The sequence below is a fragment of the Odontesthes bonariensis genome, chromosome 6 (assembly GCF_027942865.1).
Source record: "Odontesthes bonariensis isolate fOdoBon6 chromosome 6, fOdoBon6.hap1, whole genome shotgun sequence".
In the NCBI taxonomy this organism is placed as follows: domain Eukaryota; kingdom Metazoa; phylum Chordata; class Actinopteri; order Atheriniformes; family Atherinopsidae; genus Odontesthes; species Odontesthes bonariensis.
The window spans coordinates 16,633,096-16,655,801 of NC_134511.1; the positions used below are offsets into that span (position 1 = coordinate 16,633,096).

Genomic DNA, 22,706 nt, shown 5'->3' on the forward strand with positions numbered 1-22,706 from the left:
CCCAGTCACAACTCGCTCCAAAGAGTTCTCCATTGAGCAACGGACATGCTGTAGTAAAAGCCGCTGCCTCTTGGATAACGTAACTTTCATAGGCGCCTTCCACTTATTACCGTTACACACCAGCTGAGACGCAGGGTAGCAAAACATTATGGGCGTGCAAAGGAAACTTAGAAAATCGGCTCGGCGCATGCGCAAAACCACAAAGTAGCAATTATCTCGACAAGTAGGAGAAATTGACAGAACACCGGCTAATAAAGCATTTTGCTTCTCAAAACAATATGCGTTCAAAAGAGTAATTCATTTGCATCACAAAATCGTATCGCTTGGCGCTATTTTCTCTCTACCTTCGTATCACTACGGGCTGTGTAAACTGTGCAGACCGAAGTGCAGACCGAGGAGTCCCCTGCTTCCGAGCAGTAAACACCGTAACAGGTGCGGCTATCGCTAGGTGGCTGAACGCACTGATATGAAGGCAGGCAAAACACAGCGCCAAGCAATGTGAGGTCTGTCTTTTTCTGGAGGGAGTCCAGAAAAAGTCAAGGTTCATAAATGATATTGCTAATATGGGATGTCATACAGCTTCATGTCAAAAGAGGCGAACTATCTCTTTAAGTTGTTTTTTTTCTTTTTCAAAATTTACCAGAGATGGAGCATTTATAGAATTCTGTCTCTCTGTGATCAAAGGCCAAAGCTGGGAAAGGCTCCGGTCTCTGTCTGGACACATTGGTATACACATTATTATTTTTTTGATACCTTAACATAAGGATTTTGTCAGGGATGTGAATAAGACAGGCTCCACATGTCACTTTTCATGGCAATTCTAGTCACTGGAACTCAGAATAGAACCCCTGATTGTAATTTGTTGAAATAACAAAATGCAGAAGTGGAACGTTTCCACATGACGTATATGTACATACATACACATATATAGAACATGTATATATACATACATTTGAAAAATAAAAATCATGAAAACATGTCAGTTTTATGAATCAATATAAAAAAAGGTATCACAAAATTTAAATATAAAAGTGTTACAGTTTCTTCTACATCTTTTTCTTCTAGTTCTCTTTTTCTCAGGATGTTTCTTCTCTACTTGATGGTTTTTCTGTATTACGCCTGTCTGTGGTGTTTTCTTCTTCCTCTGTATAAGATTCTTTATTTTCTTTCTAATTTCTGTTTTATTCCCAATGGTTTTTGACTGCTGCGTGTTTTGAATTGCGTGACAGCGGACGACTCACTTGCACCCATAACTGCCAGACAAACAGAAAAATTCAATTTGGGACAGGAGATAAGGATCAGACAGCAGGATGGACAGAAAATAAGCTGTCCTAATTGGCTTTATCCCTGCTAATTAAACTAATTAAAGACTTCAAAACCTCCAATGCCTGACCTTTTCTAAAACAGTGACAGGAGCACTGACTGTTTACAGTGCTGTGAGCTTTTGTCTTGGTTAGGAAGGGGAAGGAGACTCGGGGGAAACCGGAAAAGGATGGTGTGGCGTCAAAGTTAATACATGCAGGAGTTCCTGGTCATTTAGAGTAAGTATTCCAAAACACTGCCCCACACGTGCTTCTGTACATGCTCTCATGCATAAAACATAGTGCAGTTAGAGCACATTTTGAGAATATGGGTGAATGCTATAACTCAGAATTCTTTACTTACTCAAGCGTGACTTAACCAACCAAGCAAAGTGACACAGAAGAGCTAATTATTCATCTACCTTAACATGGCTTGCAGATATTTAGAAATGTCCAAATTTCCATGAAAAAAAGTTATTTCCTTAAAGCATCTGTTTGCGTGCAGCACAGACAGGTCAAAACAGCACAGATGTGTTGGACAACATTACACTGAGGAACTAAAGATGTCTGCAGACTTCATGGTGCTGGAAGGGAAAAGGGGAGGACACAGAAGGCTGTAACCCTGAAGTAAAACTGGAAAACACCAAGTCCATGGATTTTATGACAACAAAGTTAGGCAGTGAGGTGTAGCTTTTTAGGTTTCATATTGAAATTCATATTGAATTTGGTACAGCTCAAAATAAACGGAAAGCATAGTTGCTGTCTGCTTTTTCTGCGCTACTTTTACTGCAAGAATCACAATTATGGCTTATTTACTAAGCATCTGGATTACTCAAGGAGAGCAAGAATACATTTATCAAAAGTTCTCATACTGGCACTCAGTGTTGTAGCGCAAAACTGAAATACAAAATGGAAGTGTCCTTGAGAAATTCTTTAGTCCCACTATCGTGCTTGTTTGTGTTCTTGTTCAACACAACGGCCAACAAAGGACTACAGGTCCAAGAATCCCCGGGTGAAAAAAAAAGAAGCACCGGTTCCAACAGGTATCTCTGGCACCATGGTTCTGCTAGAGGGGCTGGCTTCAAAGGAGTTCCACCCCCACTGGTCAGACTGCGTTCCATCCACAGGGCCAGCCTTCAGTACCATATCAAACTGGTTTCCAAACAGAGGAATTCCCAGCACTGGAACAGCATTGTACACATTACACAACTTTTTTTGTGGCCCGTCATAAACAAGAAAAAAAGAGAAATGATTATCACTAAGTAAAGGTAGTAAGAGAGTTTGGGTCTTACAAAGAATGAATTCTCCATTGCAGTATGGGTTCAGTGCCTAAAACAAATCTTCAGTATTTTTGGCCTTCTGCCAGGCAGTCAATTCAATGCCCTTAGCAATGACCTATCTCATACTAAAATGGAATCTGATAAGATTGAACAACTTTGCAGAAAAGTGAAATAGAAGCAGACTGTTCCCACTGAGCAGGTCATTAACTGGCAGCCAGTTCAATAGCCTGAGATTACGATGTCTGTCAAGGTGAGAAGGCTACTGCTAAAACTTTTCTTTGTGTGCTTATGAAATTTTGCACGTGACACAAAGTCAAAATGAAATTTTTCCTGCCTGTATGAACTGTATTGTGCTTTAACCTCCAGAACACCCGCAGCGGAATTCTGCCCTTTTTTCCACTTGCAGAGGATCCACAGACACTGAAGTAACCACTGGCCCAAGGGTCACAACAATAAAACCTGACTCTGCAAAACTGCATATCCACAGGTCAAAGTCCTGCAGGATCGCAAGTTTTGGGTTATGTGAATCAGTAAGGATGGCCTGAAGGATGAGAGACAGATTAATGTGCTGCTGGGAGGAAAAAGAGCCCAGCGTAAACTGAAGGAGAGGGAAAGAAAGGTTGTTAATCCGGAAACTGTTGAGTCACAGATATGTATTTTTTACCTATGTGCATCAATAGAAGAGACCTGTTCCAGAGGCTTTGCAGGTTTATTAAACAGATCTCCCACCAGCACAGTGTAAGGCATAAGATGTTGGGGTAACTCCGCCGATAAAGGCCCAGAGTTCAGCTTCATGGTGTAACTCAGTCAGACCACCAGGGGGCAGGCCTGAGTTAAGCTGGTCGTCTGCCACTTTCTTAAGTATAGAACATTAACAGTTTTTGCCTTTGATGTAAAACGTAAGACAAAATATCAATAATAATATCAATATTACGTTAATGATAAATAATTGAATAATTTAACTGTATATCAGTCACAAAGCATTTCTAATGTAAGAAGGCAAAGTAGAAACATGTAGATGCGAAATGATTATTTCTTATGACAATAGTTTAGAAAAAGAACACACTACTGAGAAAGCTAGTTGAAATAGACACAATGTTAGACCAGTGCAAACAAGATTGATGCAAATAAGGCACATTTAAATAAGAACATGTTTTAATGTCTTTAACGCATTAACACATTGTGTAGAAAGTTAAGCAAAAATACATGTGGATGATGATACTACTGGCTGCAGTTGTTGAAGTCAGATGGAAAACAAATACATGAGAAATGTAACACATTTGTTATCAATAAGTCCAGAGTGAGTTAGATATTACTCATGACAGCAGAATAAAATTTATAATGTGACAACTGGTGGAAGAAGCAGAAGAGAGATCATCCAACATGCAGTCCCCATGCTGTCATTAGCAGCTTGCACTGAGCTGCAGCTGAAGTTCCCTCATGCAATTAGAAAATAAACTAAATGAAAATGTTGCTGCTGGAAACCCAATTTCTCTGTGAAAAAAAAGTTTACCCTTTAAAATCTTTTAGGTGACATCCCAAACCCGTCTTTAGTGAACTTAGAATGAATCCGGTATGCTCTGTCTCAGGAAAAAGCAGAGAGCTCATTAAGTCACTGAAATGTTTCCGTGATCATCGGGGATGATCCATCAGTTTGATTCTGTGTATATGTCACATCTGAGTTGCTCCGTTTTTTTTTTTAATAAAAGTAACAGAGAGCGCCAGTAGCCCTGAGCCTGCAGTGATGATGGAAAGAAGGGAAAGCAGGAACAGGAGATGTTACGGTGGTTGAAAGGTTCTTCAGGCCTTTGTCATGTGAAATTTGACAAATGTAAATAGTCATGGGAGTTTAATTTTCTACAGGCCTCTATTGAAAAGTAAGCCCCCCTCCTCCACCGCCTCACATAACAAAAAGTACAGAGAAAAAAAAGACTTACATCTGTTGTGAGATCTGTTCTTTAGATTAATGACGTACTAACTGCTTGTTTTTTTCTTTAGTAACAGAAAAGGCTACAGCCTTCAGATTTTTCAATGTGTCTTTTTTTTCCGGAACTATTAAAAATGCATATCACATGAACTGTGATAGGGTTGCATGTGCCTTCGCAGGCCATTACTGGCAGGTCAGGCTTGGCATGCAGGTTATCCTGGACAATACTCTGATTGTAACCACAACTTGTCACGCCCAGGGACTCTCACTTTTAGTTTCATGTTTTAGGTTATGTTTTTATGTTCAGTCCATGTTTAGTTTAGTCATGTCTTAGTTTCCCTGCACTCTGTTTATTAGTTCACTCACTTCACCTGTGTTTTTTCCCTCAGCTGCACTCACTCTCCAATCACTCTCACTCCCTATTTAGTTTCCAGCCTCCCCTCTTAGTTGGTCGGAACTTTGTTTGTTTCTCCCCCTTCATGCCGTGCCATGACGTATCTTGACCAAGTTAAGTATTTATTTATTAATCCTTGCCATGTTAAGTCCTTGTTTTGTTTTCCCAGTATTTTTCCACAGTTGAGTTTTTTTAATCCGGCTAAGCCGCGCTTTGTGTTGGTACTTTGTTTTTTTTGTTAATAAATCACCCTTCCTCTTTGAAAAGTCTGCATCCGTGTCCTCCCTTCACACCACCCTGACACAACTGGGATTTCTCTGTGTTAGACAGGTCATTAGAAAAGCAAGTCGGTCAGAAAAACTGCTCGGGTGCCGGAGGAAAAGAGTCAGTCCTGTCATCACTGAGGTAATTGTTGTTGTGGAAAAGGAACAACTCTCCAAAGGGGAGACAAAGTGAGAGTGGAAATAAAACACTTTATGAGTTGATTTGAGCCTAGACCGTATGAGGGAGTGTTCTGACAGTCAAAGCGTGATACAGAAGAAGGGTAACCAAAATGATAAACACAAAGCTACTTGTGAAGTCCTTGATCAGGTCCAAAGGTTACCAAGGTTACAGGCAGCACAAGAATAAGCTTGATTAAAAAGCCAGCAAGATACAGATAAACTGACTGAATACATCAATATCTATATGTAGTGTAGTGGCCATTTGTCCATAAAAAAACAACTTAAACCAAACAAAATCAAAAGACCACTGATGCACCATGGGGATGTGGTTTAACACAGGCAAAAGATGAATGTCCAAAAATGAATTCTTGTGTTTTTCTGATTATTTATTTCCAAACAAAGAAAACCTACTGCTCTCTCCCTTTCCCTGGTAAAAACCGTTGGTACTCCAGGTCCCTACCTACATAAATAGCCACAGGTGCCCAGTGTGACCCAATTAGCAAAATATTCTAAACAAATAACGAACAAAGAATTTTAGCAAGAAAAATCTAATCTAAATAAAGCACTGCAATTATTCAAATAAAGTTACTCATAATTAGCAAATTAAATTTACAACTAGAACCAAAAACTAACTCTACAAATAGTTCCTACATATAGATATGTTTAGTCATTTCTCCTATTTCTATTATTAATAATGTAGAAAATCTAGGAATACTGGCAGGAGACAGAAAATAAAACAACCATATAGTATATAATATTCATATCACCTCCATATATTCCTACAAAAACCAGGTATTACCAATTGGCTGATAGCTTTAACTGCCTCCTCGTATAAATGAGTTTCTCATTTATAAGCTAAAGCAAACAAGGAAAAGGGTCACTATCTACTGAGATTTCAGAGTATCTTAGTGAATATCTTAATTTGTTTGAGGCAGGCAGTTTCTTATCTATAGGAATTATCTCTCATCTTATCTTTTTATATTTATAACATTTTGGAATATTGGCAGGAGACAGAAAAAAAAAAGACTAACCAATGAACAAAATGAGTTGAACCAGAATGGGAGAAAACAAAATACAGCAGACAGACCCTTGACTAAGGTATGATTGCATATCTGTTTATTTAATGCTATCACATCCATCCCTCTTCTATACCCGCAGAATCCATCGGTCGGGTCGCGGGGGGGCTGGAGCCTAACCCAGCGGTCATCGGGCGAGAGGCAGAGTACATCCTGGACAGGTCGCCAGTCCATCACAGGACCACAGAGAGACAAACGAGGCAAACAACCACACACACTCACTCCTAGGGACAATTTTAGAGACCAATTATTCTAACATGCATGTTTTTGGACAGTGGGAGGAACCTGGATTACCCGGAGAGAACCCACGCATACATGGGGAGAACATGCAAACTCTATCACGAATATTTAAAACCTAAATATGTCTAAATCAACATGTTGTCTTCAGAAAGTATTGCATAAAGGACTGAATCTTGTCATATCCTTCTGGAAACTGTCAAACAGTTCGCCTCTCCTTCCTCCTGGTGAGCCAGTATCACCCTATGAATGTTCTGATGGACAAATGGAGAGACAGAGAGAGACCAATTTTGAATACAGGTCAAAAACGGGAGAGAAAAGATTTGGGGAGAGAGAGCAATAATGCACACGATGCTGGACAGTCTGGATGAGTATGTGTGACTGATTGCAGCAGCAGCAGACAGCTCTGCAATCTCAGAATTTCATCAGATGGTTCAAATAAGAGAACAAATAAAAACAGAGATGAGTATGTATACAAACTTACAACAAGCTTGTAGTGTGTTGAGGTTTCCATCAGCGTGAGGATGTGAGGGTGCTTCGAAAGAATGGAGAACGGGACACAGTCCTCAGGCTCATATCCCAGCTCTGTGTATACGCGTACCAGGTGCTGCAGGCCAGCAGAAATAAAACACATCACTATGACAAGTTTTAATATCATAGTACACAAAGATGTTAGGAACATTTCTGACAGTTTCAGTCAAAATGAACTGCAAACAAATTCTTACCAAGGAGAATACTTTCATATGTTATTACACTGAATCGTTTATAAATACATTTTGCTGAGTGAGTTTTAACTTTCATCGGGTAATACCTCTGTGTGCTCCTCCTGACTCAGGCAGCCTGCAGGGAGGGGGCTGCTGTTTTTCATCTTTGTGACTTTGTGGCAGGTGACATTCAGCAGAGCAGGAATTGACACTTCCTGCTCCCACAACAAACTGCTCGAACACAGAGTGTCTTCTTCTTTGTAGTCTCTGTTAACTTCTGCAAAGGTGACATCTGTTGCCTCTCCTATACTGGGCATAGACTACAACACACAGAGATAACATGGTCTTATTCAGCTCGAAGAAGGATTATCAACCACGAGAAATGTTGACATGATAGAACACTATATAACTGCTCTATGTTATTATTCTGAACCATCTGACGGAACACCACAGCAGATGGATGCTCACAAAAATAATACTGCATTTGGCAATAGAAAATATGGGATTTTTTTATACTTTTCTGACACGCTCACCTTGACAAGATGGCATTGCAAGGGCTGCTTGAGATGTTGTCCCGACGCCACACTAAGTGCTCTGATGAAACCCTGTCTGGGGTTAGGATCGGCTGCAAAGTACAGCAGCATGGACACGTAATCCAGTCGAGGGGGAGAGAAGGTGTGGTCTGCAAATAACTGGAAAAAGAACTAAGAGGCAAGCATAGACAAAAACATCATCGTTAACTAAATTCAACTTTCACAGTGCTGTTGATTGGAACTGTAAACACATCACTGTGGGGTTTAGATCATAACTGATGTGACTGTCTGCTGTCAGTTCAGTGTATTGGGGTCATTTATTTTCATAACAAGATACTACCAAAAACTGAAAGAATTCTTTATGATAATATTCTGAAATTGGGCGATGTGCTATTTATCTATCAGATGTATGCACTGTGTTCATTATTCTCTGTCAGTTTGTCATTTTATTTGTAACCTTTATGTTGTGTACGTTGCTGGTGGAAACAAATTGTGAGGCGTTTACCTTGCGAAGGTTGGCCAGACGGTCATAAGGTAAAGGCTCAGAGGGGTCCTCTGGAACAGTCTTCCCCATCTCACTGGAAAACCACAACTGGATCTGTTGACGAAGGAGATGAGGACAGTGGCTTATTCTAATTTTACATTTGGGGAGCTACACTTTCCATTTGATATTTTATTATATACTTAACTACATATCATATAGAGTTTATAACATGCAGAAATCAACATATGTTGCCACATCAACATAAGCAAAGGCCTGCTTCAGGAAAAGTCTCAGTACACAGTAATGGCACAAAGAGAACTACCAAGGATTCGAGTGGAAAGGTAACTTGTAAAGCAGGTTTATCGAGAGAACAAAGACTTAATTTGATCTCGAATGCAGTTGAAATGTTTACATAGCAAATCAGAATCTCAGTTAGGGACTAACCTGTAGGTAGTGCTCCTCGTTAACATAGTCTGTGTTACCAGCATCTGCTACCTTGAAACTTTGCAGCACATCCAGCAACTGTGTTAGTGAGGGAAATGGCCAGGGGAGAGCAGCACTGAGCAGAAACCGCCGCCAGTCTATCAGCTCAAAGCTGTCCGTCAGCAAAGACACAATCTCCATCAACTGGGAACAGGAGACACAGAACTGAAAGAACATTTGGAACATCTCGAACATCTCTGTGAGGCCCATGGACACGGTCACATGTGTTTTGTCATAGAAGTTTCTGATTTGAGTTTGACTTCGTGTTGTATACCTTTGTTTCATTCATGCCCATCCAGGGTACCGGTAGGGTGTTTCTGCCCATGGAAATAGAGATCGTATCTGTGAGCAAACTGCAGAACTCAGGACTGGACATAAGGCCTGAAAGTCAGAAACAAAAGGAAAAAGAACGGTGGATGGATCAATGGATAGGAGGATTGAATGACCCAGTTACAGCACAAGTTGTCTCTTTTTTATCCACCTGATGGAGCAATGCTGTATAGCTGATGGTGGAGAGATTCTAGCTGAGTGATCGTTGGAGTGGACTGTAAAGGTTTCTCTAAAGCGGGTGGATGGGGAGGAGGAGCCGGGCTTGCCACAAACAGACAGTCTCCATTCAGATAAAAGTCTGAGCCTTCCTGGAGTAACGTAATGGACAATGTTGTACAATTGTTACATTGTGGAATTTAACAATTAATGTTTAAATACTTAGGTAGATATTCAAATATGAAGGAAAGCTACTACAAACCAACACCAGCTCATACTGCAGCTTACTGCCAGCCTCTATGTGGTGGCGAACCACTTCTGTCAACTGGTCAATACTAGAGAGGAAGAGAGAGACATACGTCATGCATATTTTCCATGCTCAATGTATGACAAAAATATCATTTCAACTTCTAGGTTTAAGCATTTTAGAAATAATCCATTTTTAAATCCTAGTTTTTCCACATTAGTATGCATTTTACAATTATAGAGTGACTTCAGCAACACTTTCGGTTTGTAGATCAATTTGTTTAAATCAGAGCGTAAACATAGTGCAACTCCAATGTATTCTGGAGTCATTAATTCTCCTCCTTCACACATATGGCATTATCCAAGAAAAAGGTAATAAAATAAAGAAATGTTTTTCTTTCAAAATTACACTAATGAAAAGCACCCTTTCTGTTATGCAGTGCCTTGCTATGCTTCATATATCGTACCACTTCATTTCTGCTAGATAGAGTGCTTGTAACCACTTGTCCATGTTGTTGAAGGTCTCTTGTGCCCTCCTTTGCAGGGAGTGCACCATCATCAGACCGTGACCTTTCACCTGTTCAATGCGCACTTTTGCCACATTCTCTAGAGAACACACAAACGGAGAAACACAAAGATAGTAACACATACCACATGCACACAGAACAGCCTGCACTGTTTGTGCATAATGCAACTACCTACCTGCACACATGTGAAAACTGACATACCCGCAGGTATACATCTTATATTAATCAAAACTACAAAGCATTTTAATAACGTAACAATGTGTTAAAAGGACCGTTGAATGTAATATGTGAATATAAGTGTGCACGTGTGTGTGTGTATACGCGGGTGCTGGCATACCCTCATGATTCAGTGCAGCTGCAAACTCTTTATTTATTTTCTCTCCTCTCTCCTGATCAGGAGTCCTCTCTGAGTTCATCTGAGTCTTCTCTGAGTCATCAGCTGGTGCTGGGGGAGAACAAAATGGTGAGAGATGATAAGGATACAGAAGGTCAACTGAAAAATAAGGTGCACATTGGAACACAATTCCTCAGATTTCTTATCGGTTGACAAAGGGTTTGCCTTTCTGTTTTTTCGATGGCTGCTTTTCGTTTTTGGCTTTCTTTGCACTTGTAGGGGCATTCTCCGTCTTCTTCTTCTCCTCCTCCTGTAATCCTTCATTCTGCTCTTTTGTTTGCCTCTGCTGGGCCTCTGCTGACACCTAAACAAATGCATAGCATATATAAGTCAAAATAAAACAAACATGTAGCATATACTATTCATATCACCTCCATAGATTATTACCAATTGGCTGATAGCTTTAACTGCCTCCTCGTAGTCAGAGATGAGTTTCTTATCTATAAGCTAAAGCAAACCGGGAAAAGGGTCACAATCTACTGACATTTCTGAGTATCTTAGTGAATATCTTAATTTGTTTGAGGCAGGTATTCTGACCTTCTCAGGTTCTGACTCATCCTGCTCGGCCTTCTTGGAGGCTGCTTCTGAGGAGTCGGGACGTCTGTGGAGGGGAGTGCTGTAGAAAAAGAGAGATAACTATTTAGTGTTTACATGTAGTTCTGCTGCAAAGTATTTGGGTTAACACAAACAGAGGGCAGACAACATTGTGGGCAATTGCTTACAATTTTATTTTCTTGCCCTCTTGATTATTCATCGGACTTCGCTCACTTGTGCCCTCAGTGTTTCTACGAATAAAACACAATAAATATTTTCATATGAACATCCATTATACCTAACCCGTTTTTTCATTTACTTCATTGCATTAATTAGTTTGGTTAATAATGATTGAGTATGTCTCATGCCTCTCATCCTGATCTTTAATTCCAGGGCTTTCCAACAGGCGAATATAGGAACATTTGGGGAGTGTTTCAAGTGGCACCCGTCTGTGCATGCTCCAATAATAGACCCTCAGGGTACGGAGTGTTTGCTGGAAACGGCTCAGCTCTACCTGGACGACAAAATCAATCCAATTTGATAGTTTTATCAAAAGCTAAGTCACGGTGAGGGAAGCAGGAAAGCATTGTGGGTTAAAATAAAAAAAGAGATGGCCAATAGAAATTCTTCAATCAACTGTAATTCACCTGCATTAGTACAGAATGGTGGTTGATGAGGATAGTAGTGTGGTCCTCCAACCAGCCCTCACACATGAGAGCGGTCCTCTCCTGCTCATCTTTCTCTTTACGCTTGTCAGTAATTTCCCACAAAGGTTCACGCAATTCCTGTGTAAATATCAGAACCGCACGCAAACACTCGAGAATGTCATCTTTAAGTATGCTTTTGTGTGATCACTTTAATAATGTTAGTTTTGCATAACAGTGTAAGGCAAAGTCTCACATCCAGTCTCAGGTGTAGCTCTGCTTTGGTATCCTCATCTTCTCTCATGTCATCAGGTATGTTATTGAAGTCCTTCTGCCATTTAGAAACTAACTCCTGCTTCAAATCTGGGCGTTGCAAAAAATGCTTATATCTCTCTCTGTGGAACCAGAAAATGAGTTGATGCACTTTTGCATTAATAAATATCACGTCTCAAATAAAATGTTTCATGAACATATATTTTCCCACTAATTGTGTACACTTGAGTTTCATCCTATTGCATCTTAAAATGAGAACAGGCAACCTGTTGATACTGAATTCTCAGGCAGATAATAAATACTCAGTAGTTTCAATTTCATGTTATTCTGTAACCATAAACAATTAGAACAAAGTCTAGAGTAATAAATATAAGAATAATCAACATGTTGACATTGTATCAAATTTTATCAAATTGTATCCATTAACGGGTCATAAGTGTGTTGCTGTATTTAGATGTGAAACCTGAAACCAAATTATGTTTGTTCTACCTGATGCTGAAAAGCTGACGATCAATAAGAGTGCGTTGTGACCGCAGCTGCTGCATAACCTTTTTGACATCATTCACATAAGAATCACACGCAGTGTCCCAGTATGAGCACAGGTACTCTGCTATCTCCTAAAGATAGACAAAGAGGGAAAGTCATGAGCAAATGGGTCGCAGGGAGGAAGAGAAGGAATATAAAACAGACAGAGGACAGTGTGACACATTTCTCCAAAGTCTTATTTCACATCTCCTTCTTTGCATGCCAATAATTGGTAATAAACTATGACAGGTAATGCAGGCAGTAGAGTACATGCCTACCAGCCAAATGAAAGCCATGTAGAAGGCCACCTTCCAGTAACCCAAGTGAGTGGATTTGAATTTCGTTTTTACTTAAAAATAATAAAAAAATTAGGAGTATTCCCAACCCTAAAAAAACAAAACATAAAAGTTTTATCCTACCAGAGGAAGGGGTAGGTCTACGTAGACCTGATTGGATGAACCCCCGCCACAGGAGGGTGACTCAGAAAGGTTCTTGGGGGCTCCTTTAGAGTCCTCATTAGACAATGAGGAAGGTGACACATCCCCAGGGAATCCTATTGATAAGGCATAAAAGTATATGATCTTTAGAATAAGAAGTTGCTTGACAGGGTTAGGCTTAGCCGAGGGCAGAGGGAGGGGAAGGACATGCAACAAAGTTCCCAGAATTGTATTGTGTATTGGATCTGGAAAGTAACCACTCACTTTGGACTTCTTCTTTCTTAAGGCAGGAGAGAGACTCTGGGGGGTCAACTTCTTGTTCACTGAGAGCTGGACGCTGGTCTTCACAAGGATTTGGGGTTGGAGAAGTGTCCGGAGCATTTATATTGTCTAGAACTACATCTTCAACGGGTGAACAGGCACGAGCTGATGAAGGAATATGTTGTAATATTGTGAATTTGGTATTGCTGTACAGTACATGTACAATAGAATCAAATGGATTGTTTCACAGTTATATGGAAGACTGGACAAACTGCTTCTGAGAGTGACAATGCAAGAATCTTACTTTTCTGTTTTTTCTGCATAGCTTGTTGCAAGATAGACTCCACTTTGCCGTAAAGCTCACCCTCATCTACGTCTGCATCGAGGCGGACCAAAATGTTTTGCTTTTCACCAAACCATTTCTCCAATGCTGGCCAGGTATCCTGAAAAGCTGTGATCCTTAGGTAGAAATGTTGATGAAAAAAATGATGCTGGTTATGATCATGCGGCAGAGGCAATGTGATGCTCTAAGTTTGCCACCTGATTCCTCTTTATTACCTGTGTGGAATCTGTGCCTGATACAAGATCTTGTCTTTGGGGTGGAAGGTTGCGGCAGCAGTATCTGTATCTGAACAAGATTTGGGAGCAAGACAACCTCATTGGCACAAAATTCATATCTAACTTATAATATACCTGTACACGGAGTAAACAGTGCACATATATACACAACATTAAGCTCCAATCAGTGTGACATACCCAAATAGCTGTATGCACGTCTGACCACACACTCATCGGGGATATCCAGCAGGAGAACTAAGTCCAGCACAGGTGCAGGGGTTGGTGGAGGTCCAGGTGAATCAGGATCAGCAGCAAGGTTTGATCTGTTGTTTGCAACCTCATTGCCTTCATCTGCAGACCCACCCAGGGCTTTCTCTAACAGGTGGGCGAGGTTAACGTCGTATGGAAAGCCATCCAGGATCCAGCCTGACTGAGCTGGAAGCTGACTAGTAAGGACACAGCAACTATTCAAGTGTCTTGAGGTGGTTATTTATCCACATTATATGTAGAAATAAGATTGTACCATTTAGGTTTTTTCTATGAAAGACATGACATTAAGACAACAGTATTAAACACATGGACTGCAATGTCAGTTATAGTCTCACCCGATTGCTTCTACCACAATGTCCACTAACAGCTCATTTGGGATGGCGTTACCTTTCCTCATCTCTTTTTCTGCAACCGCTCCACGCATTGCATGAGACGGCTGAATGAGGGACACATGGAAGAAGGTGAAAACTGACGTGTTTAGTTTCAGATACAAGAAAAACATATAATTCCTATTTAGAATTTCAAATCATTACATTTTCCCAGTCTATTATGTTGTCTGCTAAAAAAAAGGGAGATCTCTTTAGAATGGCTAGTGCTGAATATATTTTACACAACGAGTATGTAAATACTAAACAGAAGAAGTGGCTCACACATACACTATGAGAAAAAAAAGAGAGAAAAAAAATACACTTACTTTTGCATTAAAGTTTCTACTTTCACCTTGAATATTTTTATCTGAAAAAAAAAAGGAAATTTAAGCTGCACATACCAAATCAATACGGACCTTTGAAAAACACTTTTTATTACAAGCAAATAACACACAATTTAAACAATAACGCACAATTTAAATACAAAACAGCCCAGAATAGAGTAGGACCGTGAGGCTTCAAAAACCCACCAGATTTCACTGATGTTGGTGATTTAAGGGGATGATCATTGTCTGTCTCTCCCTGCTGCTCTGTAACCTGTTGATTCTTTATAAAAAGGGTTGTTTAAAGCTGTGAAGCATGTAAGACATCTTTTTTGTCTTTTTGGTACAAAGGAGATGCATGTTAATGAATTTTAGACCAAAACATGAGACTAGTATAATTTTTATGGTTTTGATAAATACTTCTGAAGCAAAATCATGAGCTTTGATCAAATGAAAAATGATACTTTTGAAGTTACAGCACCGTACCTCGCTTGAATCACTTTCATTCTTGTAAGCCTGCAGAGTTTCTGTAATCAGTGTGTCAGCCGATAAGACATGGATGCCAAGTGCTGGAGCAAAAAAAAAAAAAAAAAGGAACACACATAATCAGCTTCCACTTTTAATATCAAATTTTAGTTAGGTAATCATCATGTGGTGCAAAACGGTGTTTCTGTGTGTGCTTGCATTTTTGCACAGACTGCATACCTTTGGCAATCTTGGCCAGGCAGGTGGTCTTGCCTGTGCAAAGCTTTCCAAGGATGCAGGCCTTAAGGGCAAAGTGAGAAAATAAAGGGCAAGACGGTTCGAGGACTGGAGGGTGAACAATTTTCTTCAGTCGTTGGATAACGTGTGCAAGAATGTCGTTGGCAGTTAGGGGTAATTTAGTCTCCTCTGCTTCCTCTGGCCATGCCCACTCACCAACCAAACTCTGAAACATAACAAAAAACAGAGAAAATGTTTAGCTCTGGGTTTTTATTCAAACACCAAACTTTTTCAGTGTAAAAAGAACACAGCTAGATTGGCTATGTGTACAGCTTTTTTTTCCTAAAATTTTAATTAGTTGACAAATATATGCTACATGCATGTGTAGTTAAACACACATATTTGATTGATCATACATAAATTTTATAAATTTAATTTTCACATAAACTAGATTTGAAATGACTGTACTCGTGTTTCAAACTCACAGTGTACTCATCATATTCCAGGTTGTTGAGTATCTCCTGCTTTTTAAGCTCTGCGGGGTCTAGTGAAGAGGGCAATTCAAGCTGATGGCTTTTTATGGGCTCATAGAGAGGCAGACCTCTGAACAGCAATTCCTTCCACTCTCTCATTAGGTTCCCTGGAATCAGACTGGTCATGACAACATAAAAGACTACAGCAGGCAAAACTGGACCCAAAATTGCGAGTAAAATTAAATCCCACATCTGAAACTAGTTCGATCTTTTTGATCAACTTAATCAAAAACGTACCAAGTACCTTATAATGTACTGTTTGTGTACTCTTTGATGGTATCTGCATGCATTCATTTATTCATGACAGAAAATGACTGAAATGAACAGAAATGCTTTTGTCGGCCTTGTTTAAAAGAGCTGATACAGTGCACATGTAAAAAAACTGACAGAATATACATACTATAAATTGCGCAGGGTTGCATACTGAATTTGCAAATATATTGTATTAGATCATGAGAATTGCTAGATAATAGATACGTTGAGCATATACAGACATTGGGAGGATTTGAACTTTCAGCACCTCAATGCTATGCTTCACATTCCGAAGTCCCAAAACAAGAACTATTTACTAAACTTACAACACATTCCAAACACTAACAAAAAAAGGCATTTTTTATTAACACATTCCTCCACATTCGTTAACGGTCTGAAAAAGAGGTCAGTTCTGATTTAAGCCCACATACCACTTTTATGTTTTTGGTATTTCTTCACAAGAGACATAAAACAGAAAAAGTGGATCAAACATGTTACGTACTTCCCAGTGAGCTGACGATATTCTCCAACCTTGGTTGCCAGGTCCACTATTTGTCCCACTATGTCCTTGCAGCTCTCAAAGTGCTTCTTGTGTCTGCTAAGAGCTCGTTCTGCAGCAATCCTGTCACAGAATTCAAGCTCCTTTCTGATCTCTTCTGCACGGGCCAACTTAGCCTGCTGAGCCAGAACCTTCACCAAGCCCAGTTAAGAGAGATGGAATGAGTGGAGAAAGCATAGGTTAAATGTTCATGCCATTTGCCTTGTAAGTGATTAAGGAAGGTAAACTGCTCAGTAAGATTATTTTTTATATTTTCTTAACACGTTTAATGTCATGGTTTCTAGCTCACTTCCTGTGACACTAATCATTCTCACCTGTCCTCTCCCCTTCTTATACATGTGTACAGCTCTTGCCTGTTGCCAGATTGTGCCAACTTCTTGAAAGTTCACGCGCCAGCTTTAACCTCTGTTTTGTTATCTAGTATTACCGGACCCTGGACCTGTATTTGACCCCGATCTCTGCCTCAACCCCTGATCGGCTCTGTAAGTTTTTTGACCTGTCTGCCCTGTCTTGACCTTTTTTCTGCCTCCTGGATTTTGCCTTTGGATTATACCTTTTGGATTGTATGTTTGGATATTTCTGGAACCTTTGGCTCTGACCTTGGACCGGACCTGGATTTGATTCTTGCTTGCTCCCTGAGCTTGTTAATGAATCAGTTTTTTTCTCTTCGGTGTGGATTTGGACTCTTGTGCCTTCTGAATCAATCTGTGTTTGGATAAAGGAACTTCAGCTCTCCAGAACTAGGACCCCCCTCACCTGCCACATACCTGCACCAATAAACCCTTTTGAACTCCCCTCCTCTGTCAGTTATCTCTGAACCCTATTACCACTCAATCGTTACATTTAAAGCTGCAGTCGGCAAGTTTTCAAAATTGCGAGTCTAAAGTCGGAAAATTCGAACTGACACAACTTTCAGGTCCCTCCCACAACCTCTAATAAGCTCCGAATCGCCCCCAAAACCCCTCCCCCTCTGTGGACGAGGTTGTGCACGTGAGTTCACACCAGTGTGAGCGCACACAAGCTGGGGCAGACTCACGCTCAGCAGCGTGTGCACAAGCTGTGATTGACAGGTAGGATTCCTCCACCCTAACTTGATTGGTTAAAAACAGCCGGGAGCGCTCGGTTTTTGTAAGCATGATTACAGGCTCCAGAAGGAGCTACAGATTTCGTTATTTTTCCAAAACAGCCTATTTAATATTCTACTTCCAGAATCCCATGACAGTTCAAGCTAATATGACTAAAAAAAAGTTGCCGACTGCCGCTTTAAAGATAATCAAGAAAAAATGTAGGAGTGTGACGTGTATGTACTTGTATTTCCAACATTATGGGGCAAAAATTCTGATTGCACACTTACTCATAGGGACTTCCTGTGAATACTGGGGACATTTTTTTTTTTTGTCCCCAATGAGTACAAAAGGATTTTTGGTTAGGATGAGGGAAAGTTATAGTCATTTCCAGAGTTGTATGCTTAATAGACACAACAGATACAGTCTTACTTGACTCCTTACTTTCAGAGTCCTCGTTCTCTTTTCGTAACAACCTACTCTATGTTGAGACTACAAACTACCAAAACCAATTCTTTCCTTACTATCCCTATGACATCACTCGTACTGTAGCTGAGAAAGCCTTAAACAAAGTTGCAACAGCCAGGATTCTTCTTTATTTATCTAATCTCACCGTCTCGCTGTACAGAGCTTCCTGGAAGTCCTTTTCTCTTCGCCGCTGGTACTGCTGCTCCTTGAACAGCTGATTCGCCAGGATCACCTGCTTCTGCTTACGCATCTGCATAAGCTGAGCTACCAAACGCTGCTCCTGCTTAGTCTGACGTGTCAGGCGCTTCACCAATTGCTGCTCTCGTTGTACCTCCTAAAGCAGAAGAAGCACAAAAGTTAACTAATGAGTTCAAACAAAAAGCGTAAAATAAGACATATGAGGATATATGAGCTTTATTTTAAAAATTAAACATATTTTAAACTAAAAGATCTTAAAATTATAAAAGATTCTTATGAAATAGAAACAGACAACCACACAATGTATCAATTTTCACTCTCCCTTTGTAGGTATTTGTCCCTGTCAGGATGAGAGAAATTGTTAAAGTTTGACCTGTTCAGCTTCACGAGCCTTGAACTGCTCCACCAGGAATCTGTCTAGTCTTTTTAATCTCTGCTCACTGGTACTGGCATCATCCTTCAGCCTCTGTCGGATTTCCTGTAAATACTTGGTATTGGACTGTAACATCAGCTTAGTCCCACCTTCAGAGACTTTACAGTCCTGTTTGCTGCCACCAAGGGTAAAATCTAATGGGAGGGCCTGACCACTAGAACAGAAAAGGTTGACATATGAAATTGTTATACAAAGGTGAATATATAATGTAATTCAAACATTTAAAAGGCAGAGCACCACATAAATACTATACTAATTTAGTGAATGGTTCCTTTTAACTCACCTTGAGGACAAAGCAGAAGTAATCAGTTTCTTCCTGATTGCCTCAAACTGGGCAATTTCATTCTGAACTATCTGCATGTATGAAATGGACAGAACAAAGAAAACAGTAACACCAGAAAGATATCGTGTTAGTGGGGGAGAGTGGGGTAAGTTGAGCCAAATTTTAACTGATGTGGTCCTAAAGATTAGTGAAAATAAGACAAATGTAAGTTCGTAAGTTGATCCAGATCAGTGGGAAAGTTGAACCGTTCCGGGGGAAATTTTCCATACTATTGAATCTAAATCAAGCTTTTGAAAACAACCTGTTTCTTTCAAAAATGTCTTTCCTCAAAGATGACTTAACATGAAACTCAACTAAAAGATTACACCAAAGTTGCAATCTTCCCTAAAACAGAAAGATTGTTGAATAAAGCTAAATAAATACCAACGTAAAACGAACAAACAAGTGTCACTGAAATTAATCAGCATTTAGGTCTAAAACTAAATCCAAAACAGCTGCCTAAATGAACTTTAGAATTATTTAGCTCATGCGATGCGAAATCTCACCTTTTTTCACTTGGAAAAAAATTACGGATGCTTCCTAAATTAATGGTCAGACTACAATCAAAGTGCATGGTTGCTAAGATATAAAGGATTGGCCAACTTACCCACTGGCTCATCTTACCCCACTCTCCCCTCAGCCATAAATTGAGTTACATCTATATACTAATGAATAATCACTACATTATCTTTATTTTGGTCCTACCTGTGCTTGGCGTTCGTTGTACTGCTGCTGCTTTTCTCTCTGTATCTTCAAAGTTGAAGTGTAGGAAGCCACCTTTCGTACCTGGACTTTAGTGTCCAGGTCACAAGTCGTATCAACGCACATCTCATGACCATGATACACCTGTAGGATAGCACATTCTCTGATGCTCAACACAGTCTGTGGCATAATTAAGCAACAGGTGTTCTTTTTTCCCCCCAACATTGCTTTTATATGATTGTAATAGTGATGTTCAACACCAAAATACACCACACAGAGTCGTAACTTTGTCTTCTACGAAACGCAGACAGAATCGAGCTGATGAAGTTAAATGGAGGAAAACTATTACTTTGTTACTCTTAGTGCTCTGAAGTAGTTTCTCTTTATTTCCCATTCTTTTCTCATCCTGCACTTCGAGTTGTCTCTTCTGCTGGATGGTTGTGGTCACCACAGACAAGTCGGCCAATTGCTGGCATTTATCCCTGTTGTCCTGAGAAACCTTTTGAAGCTTCATGTCTGCATCGCGTTTCACCACCTGAGGAAGTCGCTACATCAAAAGAAAAGATGCTTGAAAATTCTTTCTTTCTTTTTGATTAACAATCATCGCATTAACCTAGTAAGCTCAACTTGTAATAATGATAAAAGGAGGAAAGATTAGAAGATAATGATCAAACTCATGTTACACAAAAAGGCATGTCTAATCACAAGAATACTATAAACACCAACAAGAAATCAATACAGCTCCTTACATATGAGTACATCTCATGCTCCTTTTTGTGCAGGTTTGCCCTGGCTGTGGGCTGCATCATTTCCATCATTGTCCTGGTGACTCCTTCTGTCTTCTTCTTTTCAAGTGTGACATAGAGTTGGTGAAGGAGCTGTGTGGCAACACCCAGCTTCTTCTGCATCAGGTCGTGTGCTGTGTTTATGTTGAAGGAGATCCCCAGTAGCTTAAGAGTAGGCTCAAGACGTGTAAAGTTATTCACTTTGGAGACTGAGGTGCTATGAGAGAAAGTGTGATTAACTTTGGTTATGATCACTTTAAAAGTAGTTTGGATAATTAGGCACGAGTCTGAGCAAAACAGAAAAAAGGAACAATGATACTTCAAATGCTGTGCAAACAATTTAAACAACTTAATTTTCTTTAAGTAGTCTTGAAGAATAGTTCTCTGGGCTTCTTAAAGGAAATTTCAAAGCTTTTCTATGGATGTGTTCTGCTTTTTGTGCCATTCATCCCTGACTGTTGAGATCCGAGCTCTGGGGACGTTTTGTCACTTCCTAAGACCTGTCGCTACTGATTTTCAGTCCACTTCTTGAGTCATTTCGCATACCTCAGCCTTTTCTCCCAGTTCCCCTTCCATAAGAACGTCTTCCTGACATTCACCCTTCCATGGAGACCTTTTCTGATGAGGCTTCAGTAAACAGTAGATGGATCGACTTAAGGGCTGGATGCATCACTGAGGTCCACTTCTTTTGTTCTCCATTGGACTAGTTTCCTAGATTTATTTAAGGACGAACTGTACACCATGCTGCTATACGCCAAGATTTTAGCAAATGGCTCTTTGTGAATAATTTTGTTGGTGCAAAAACATTGTTTTATGTCAGACTGTGTTATATTTGTCAGAATCACAAGGTATCTACAGAAATGTTAACAAGTACCTTCAGATACAATGGATTATCTTTATTTGTGGACACAGCACTGGTTAATTCTCTGAGATTGTTGCCTCTTGTATGCTTAAATGATTCATATGCCAGTGTTAAATCACTTAAGAAACTAAAGGAGGGGAAAAAGGAAATGAGAGAAAGAGCAGCAAGTGTCTAAAGGAAAACTTTACCTTAAGAAGGCCTGAAGAACTATTGCTAAAGACCACATTAAAAGATTACAAGAAAGTCTGATTACTTCAAAGAAATTTATAGAGAAATTAGGGGGGGGGGAATCAAGACTTTTGCACATTACTGCAACTTGACAGAGAGAGGGCAACTTACTCTTTATTCAGAAACAGACGAAAATCATCTTGCATCTGATATTTATGAAGAATCTCCCCAATCAGGTAACCATTAGAGAAATCCTTGGCAAAGGTTCTGGGCTCTGTGAATATGAACATGCAATAGTGTAAGCCTTGTTGACGAGTTACTTTCTAAAGGATGTTAAACATGAACCGCAGTGGTTAAAAATACGTTATCAAACTTTTCTAAATCAAGACAAAGGAGCAATAGTTGCTACCTGGCCGTAGGGTTTAAAAAATAGTTACCTAAAATAATAATTTATGTCACAGTTGTGGAAAAGGTTTTTAATTTAGGCTAGGGTACGTCTTGTACCTGCGCGAATACTTTTATCCTTCTCTTTATTAGCTTTCAACAACTTGGCCTTTAGTGAGGTCGCTATAATATAAAAGTTAGCGCTAATTAAATTTAGCTAGGTCGAAATGACATGGCCTTTGTCGTACTTACCAACGGATTTGGACAACCGGAGCTCCTGGTTCAACCATCTGGACAATATTTCCGACATCGTCTTTGTTTAAGAAATTTTACCTTAATTTAACTTGATTTCAGAACGTTGCATTTCCTTTTAACTTACTAATCATTGCTAAAAAAAAAAAAAAAAAAAAAAAACAGCTTCGTGGTAAACTTCGACTGTACTCGGTAACCGTGTAACATAACGTCACCATGGCAACAAAGGAAGTCGAAACGGGGCAGTCGATTTAATTTTTAATTATTTTTTTTTTTAACTCAAAAGGAAAACAGAGCTGAAATTAAATTAAAAC

The 22,706-nt window shown here is 39.7% G+C and overlaps 1 protein-coding gene across 1 annotated transcript; it reads right to left on the reverse strand.

The window, feature by feature from the left end:
• Nucleotides 1-5,769: 5,769 nt before the first annotated feature.
• Nucleotides 5,770-22,450, reverse strand: LOC142382738 (sperm flagellar protein 2-like). Its single transcript, XM_075468858.1, has 39 exons — nucleotides 22,393-22,450; nucleotides 21,928-22,030; nucleotides 20,691-20,943; nucleotides 20,285-20,488; nucleotides 19,945-20,067; nucleotides 19,201-19,271; nucleotides 18,858-19,071; nucleotides 18,432-18,620; nucleotides 16,698-16,885; nucleotides 15,896-16,061; nucleotides 15,414-15,636; nucleotides 15,195-15,277; nucleotides 14,916-14,991; nucleotides 14,712-14,752; nucleotides 14,353-14,453; nucleotides 13,946-14,193; nucleotides 13,748-13,817; nucleotides 13,494-13,648; nucleotides 13,193-13,354; nucleotides 12,911-13,044; nucleotides 12,456-12,583; nucleotides 11,950-12,088; nucleotides 11,697-11,834; nucleotides 11,418-11,563; nucleotides 11,238-11,300; nucleotides 11,053-11,131; nucleotides 10,903-10,962; nucleotides 10,729-10,819; nucleotides 10,459-10,503; nucleotides 10,062-10,200; nucleotides 9,611-9,683; nucleotides 9,344-9,500; nucleotides 9,137-9,243; nucleotides 8,824-9,006; nucleotides 8,401-8,493; nucleotides 7,896-8,066; nucleotides 7,470-7,682; nucleotides 7,143-7,265; nucleotides 5,770-6,912 (listed from the first exon to the last, which is right to left on the reverse strand). The coding sequence occupies exons 1-39, from the start codon at nucleotides 22,448-22,450 to the stop codon at nucleotides 6,838-6,840; spliced, it is 5,085 nt and encodes a 1,694-aa protein (XP_075324973.1). The 3' UTR covers nucleotides 5,770-6,837.
• Nucleotides 22,451-22,706: the final 256 nt, after the last annotated feature.

What these genes read in the sequence shown, in the direction of transcription:
- LOC142382738 (XM_075468858.1), bottom strand. Translation starts at nt 22,450, where the DNA reads ATGTCGGAAATATTGTCCAGATGGTTGAACCAGGAGCTCCGGTTGTCC. An exon ending in TATCGTCAGCTCACTGGGAA is followed by an intron (nt 16,062 to 16,697) that starts GTACGTAACATG and finishes TGTCATGACCAG; the next exon opens with TCTGATTCCAGGGAACCTAA. An exon ending in TAAGAAAGAAGAAGTCCAAA is followed by an intron (nt 13,045 to 13,192) that starts GTGAGTGGTTAC and finishes CCTTATCAATAG; the next exon opens with GATTCCCTGGGGATGTGTCA.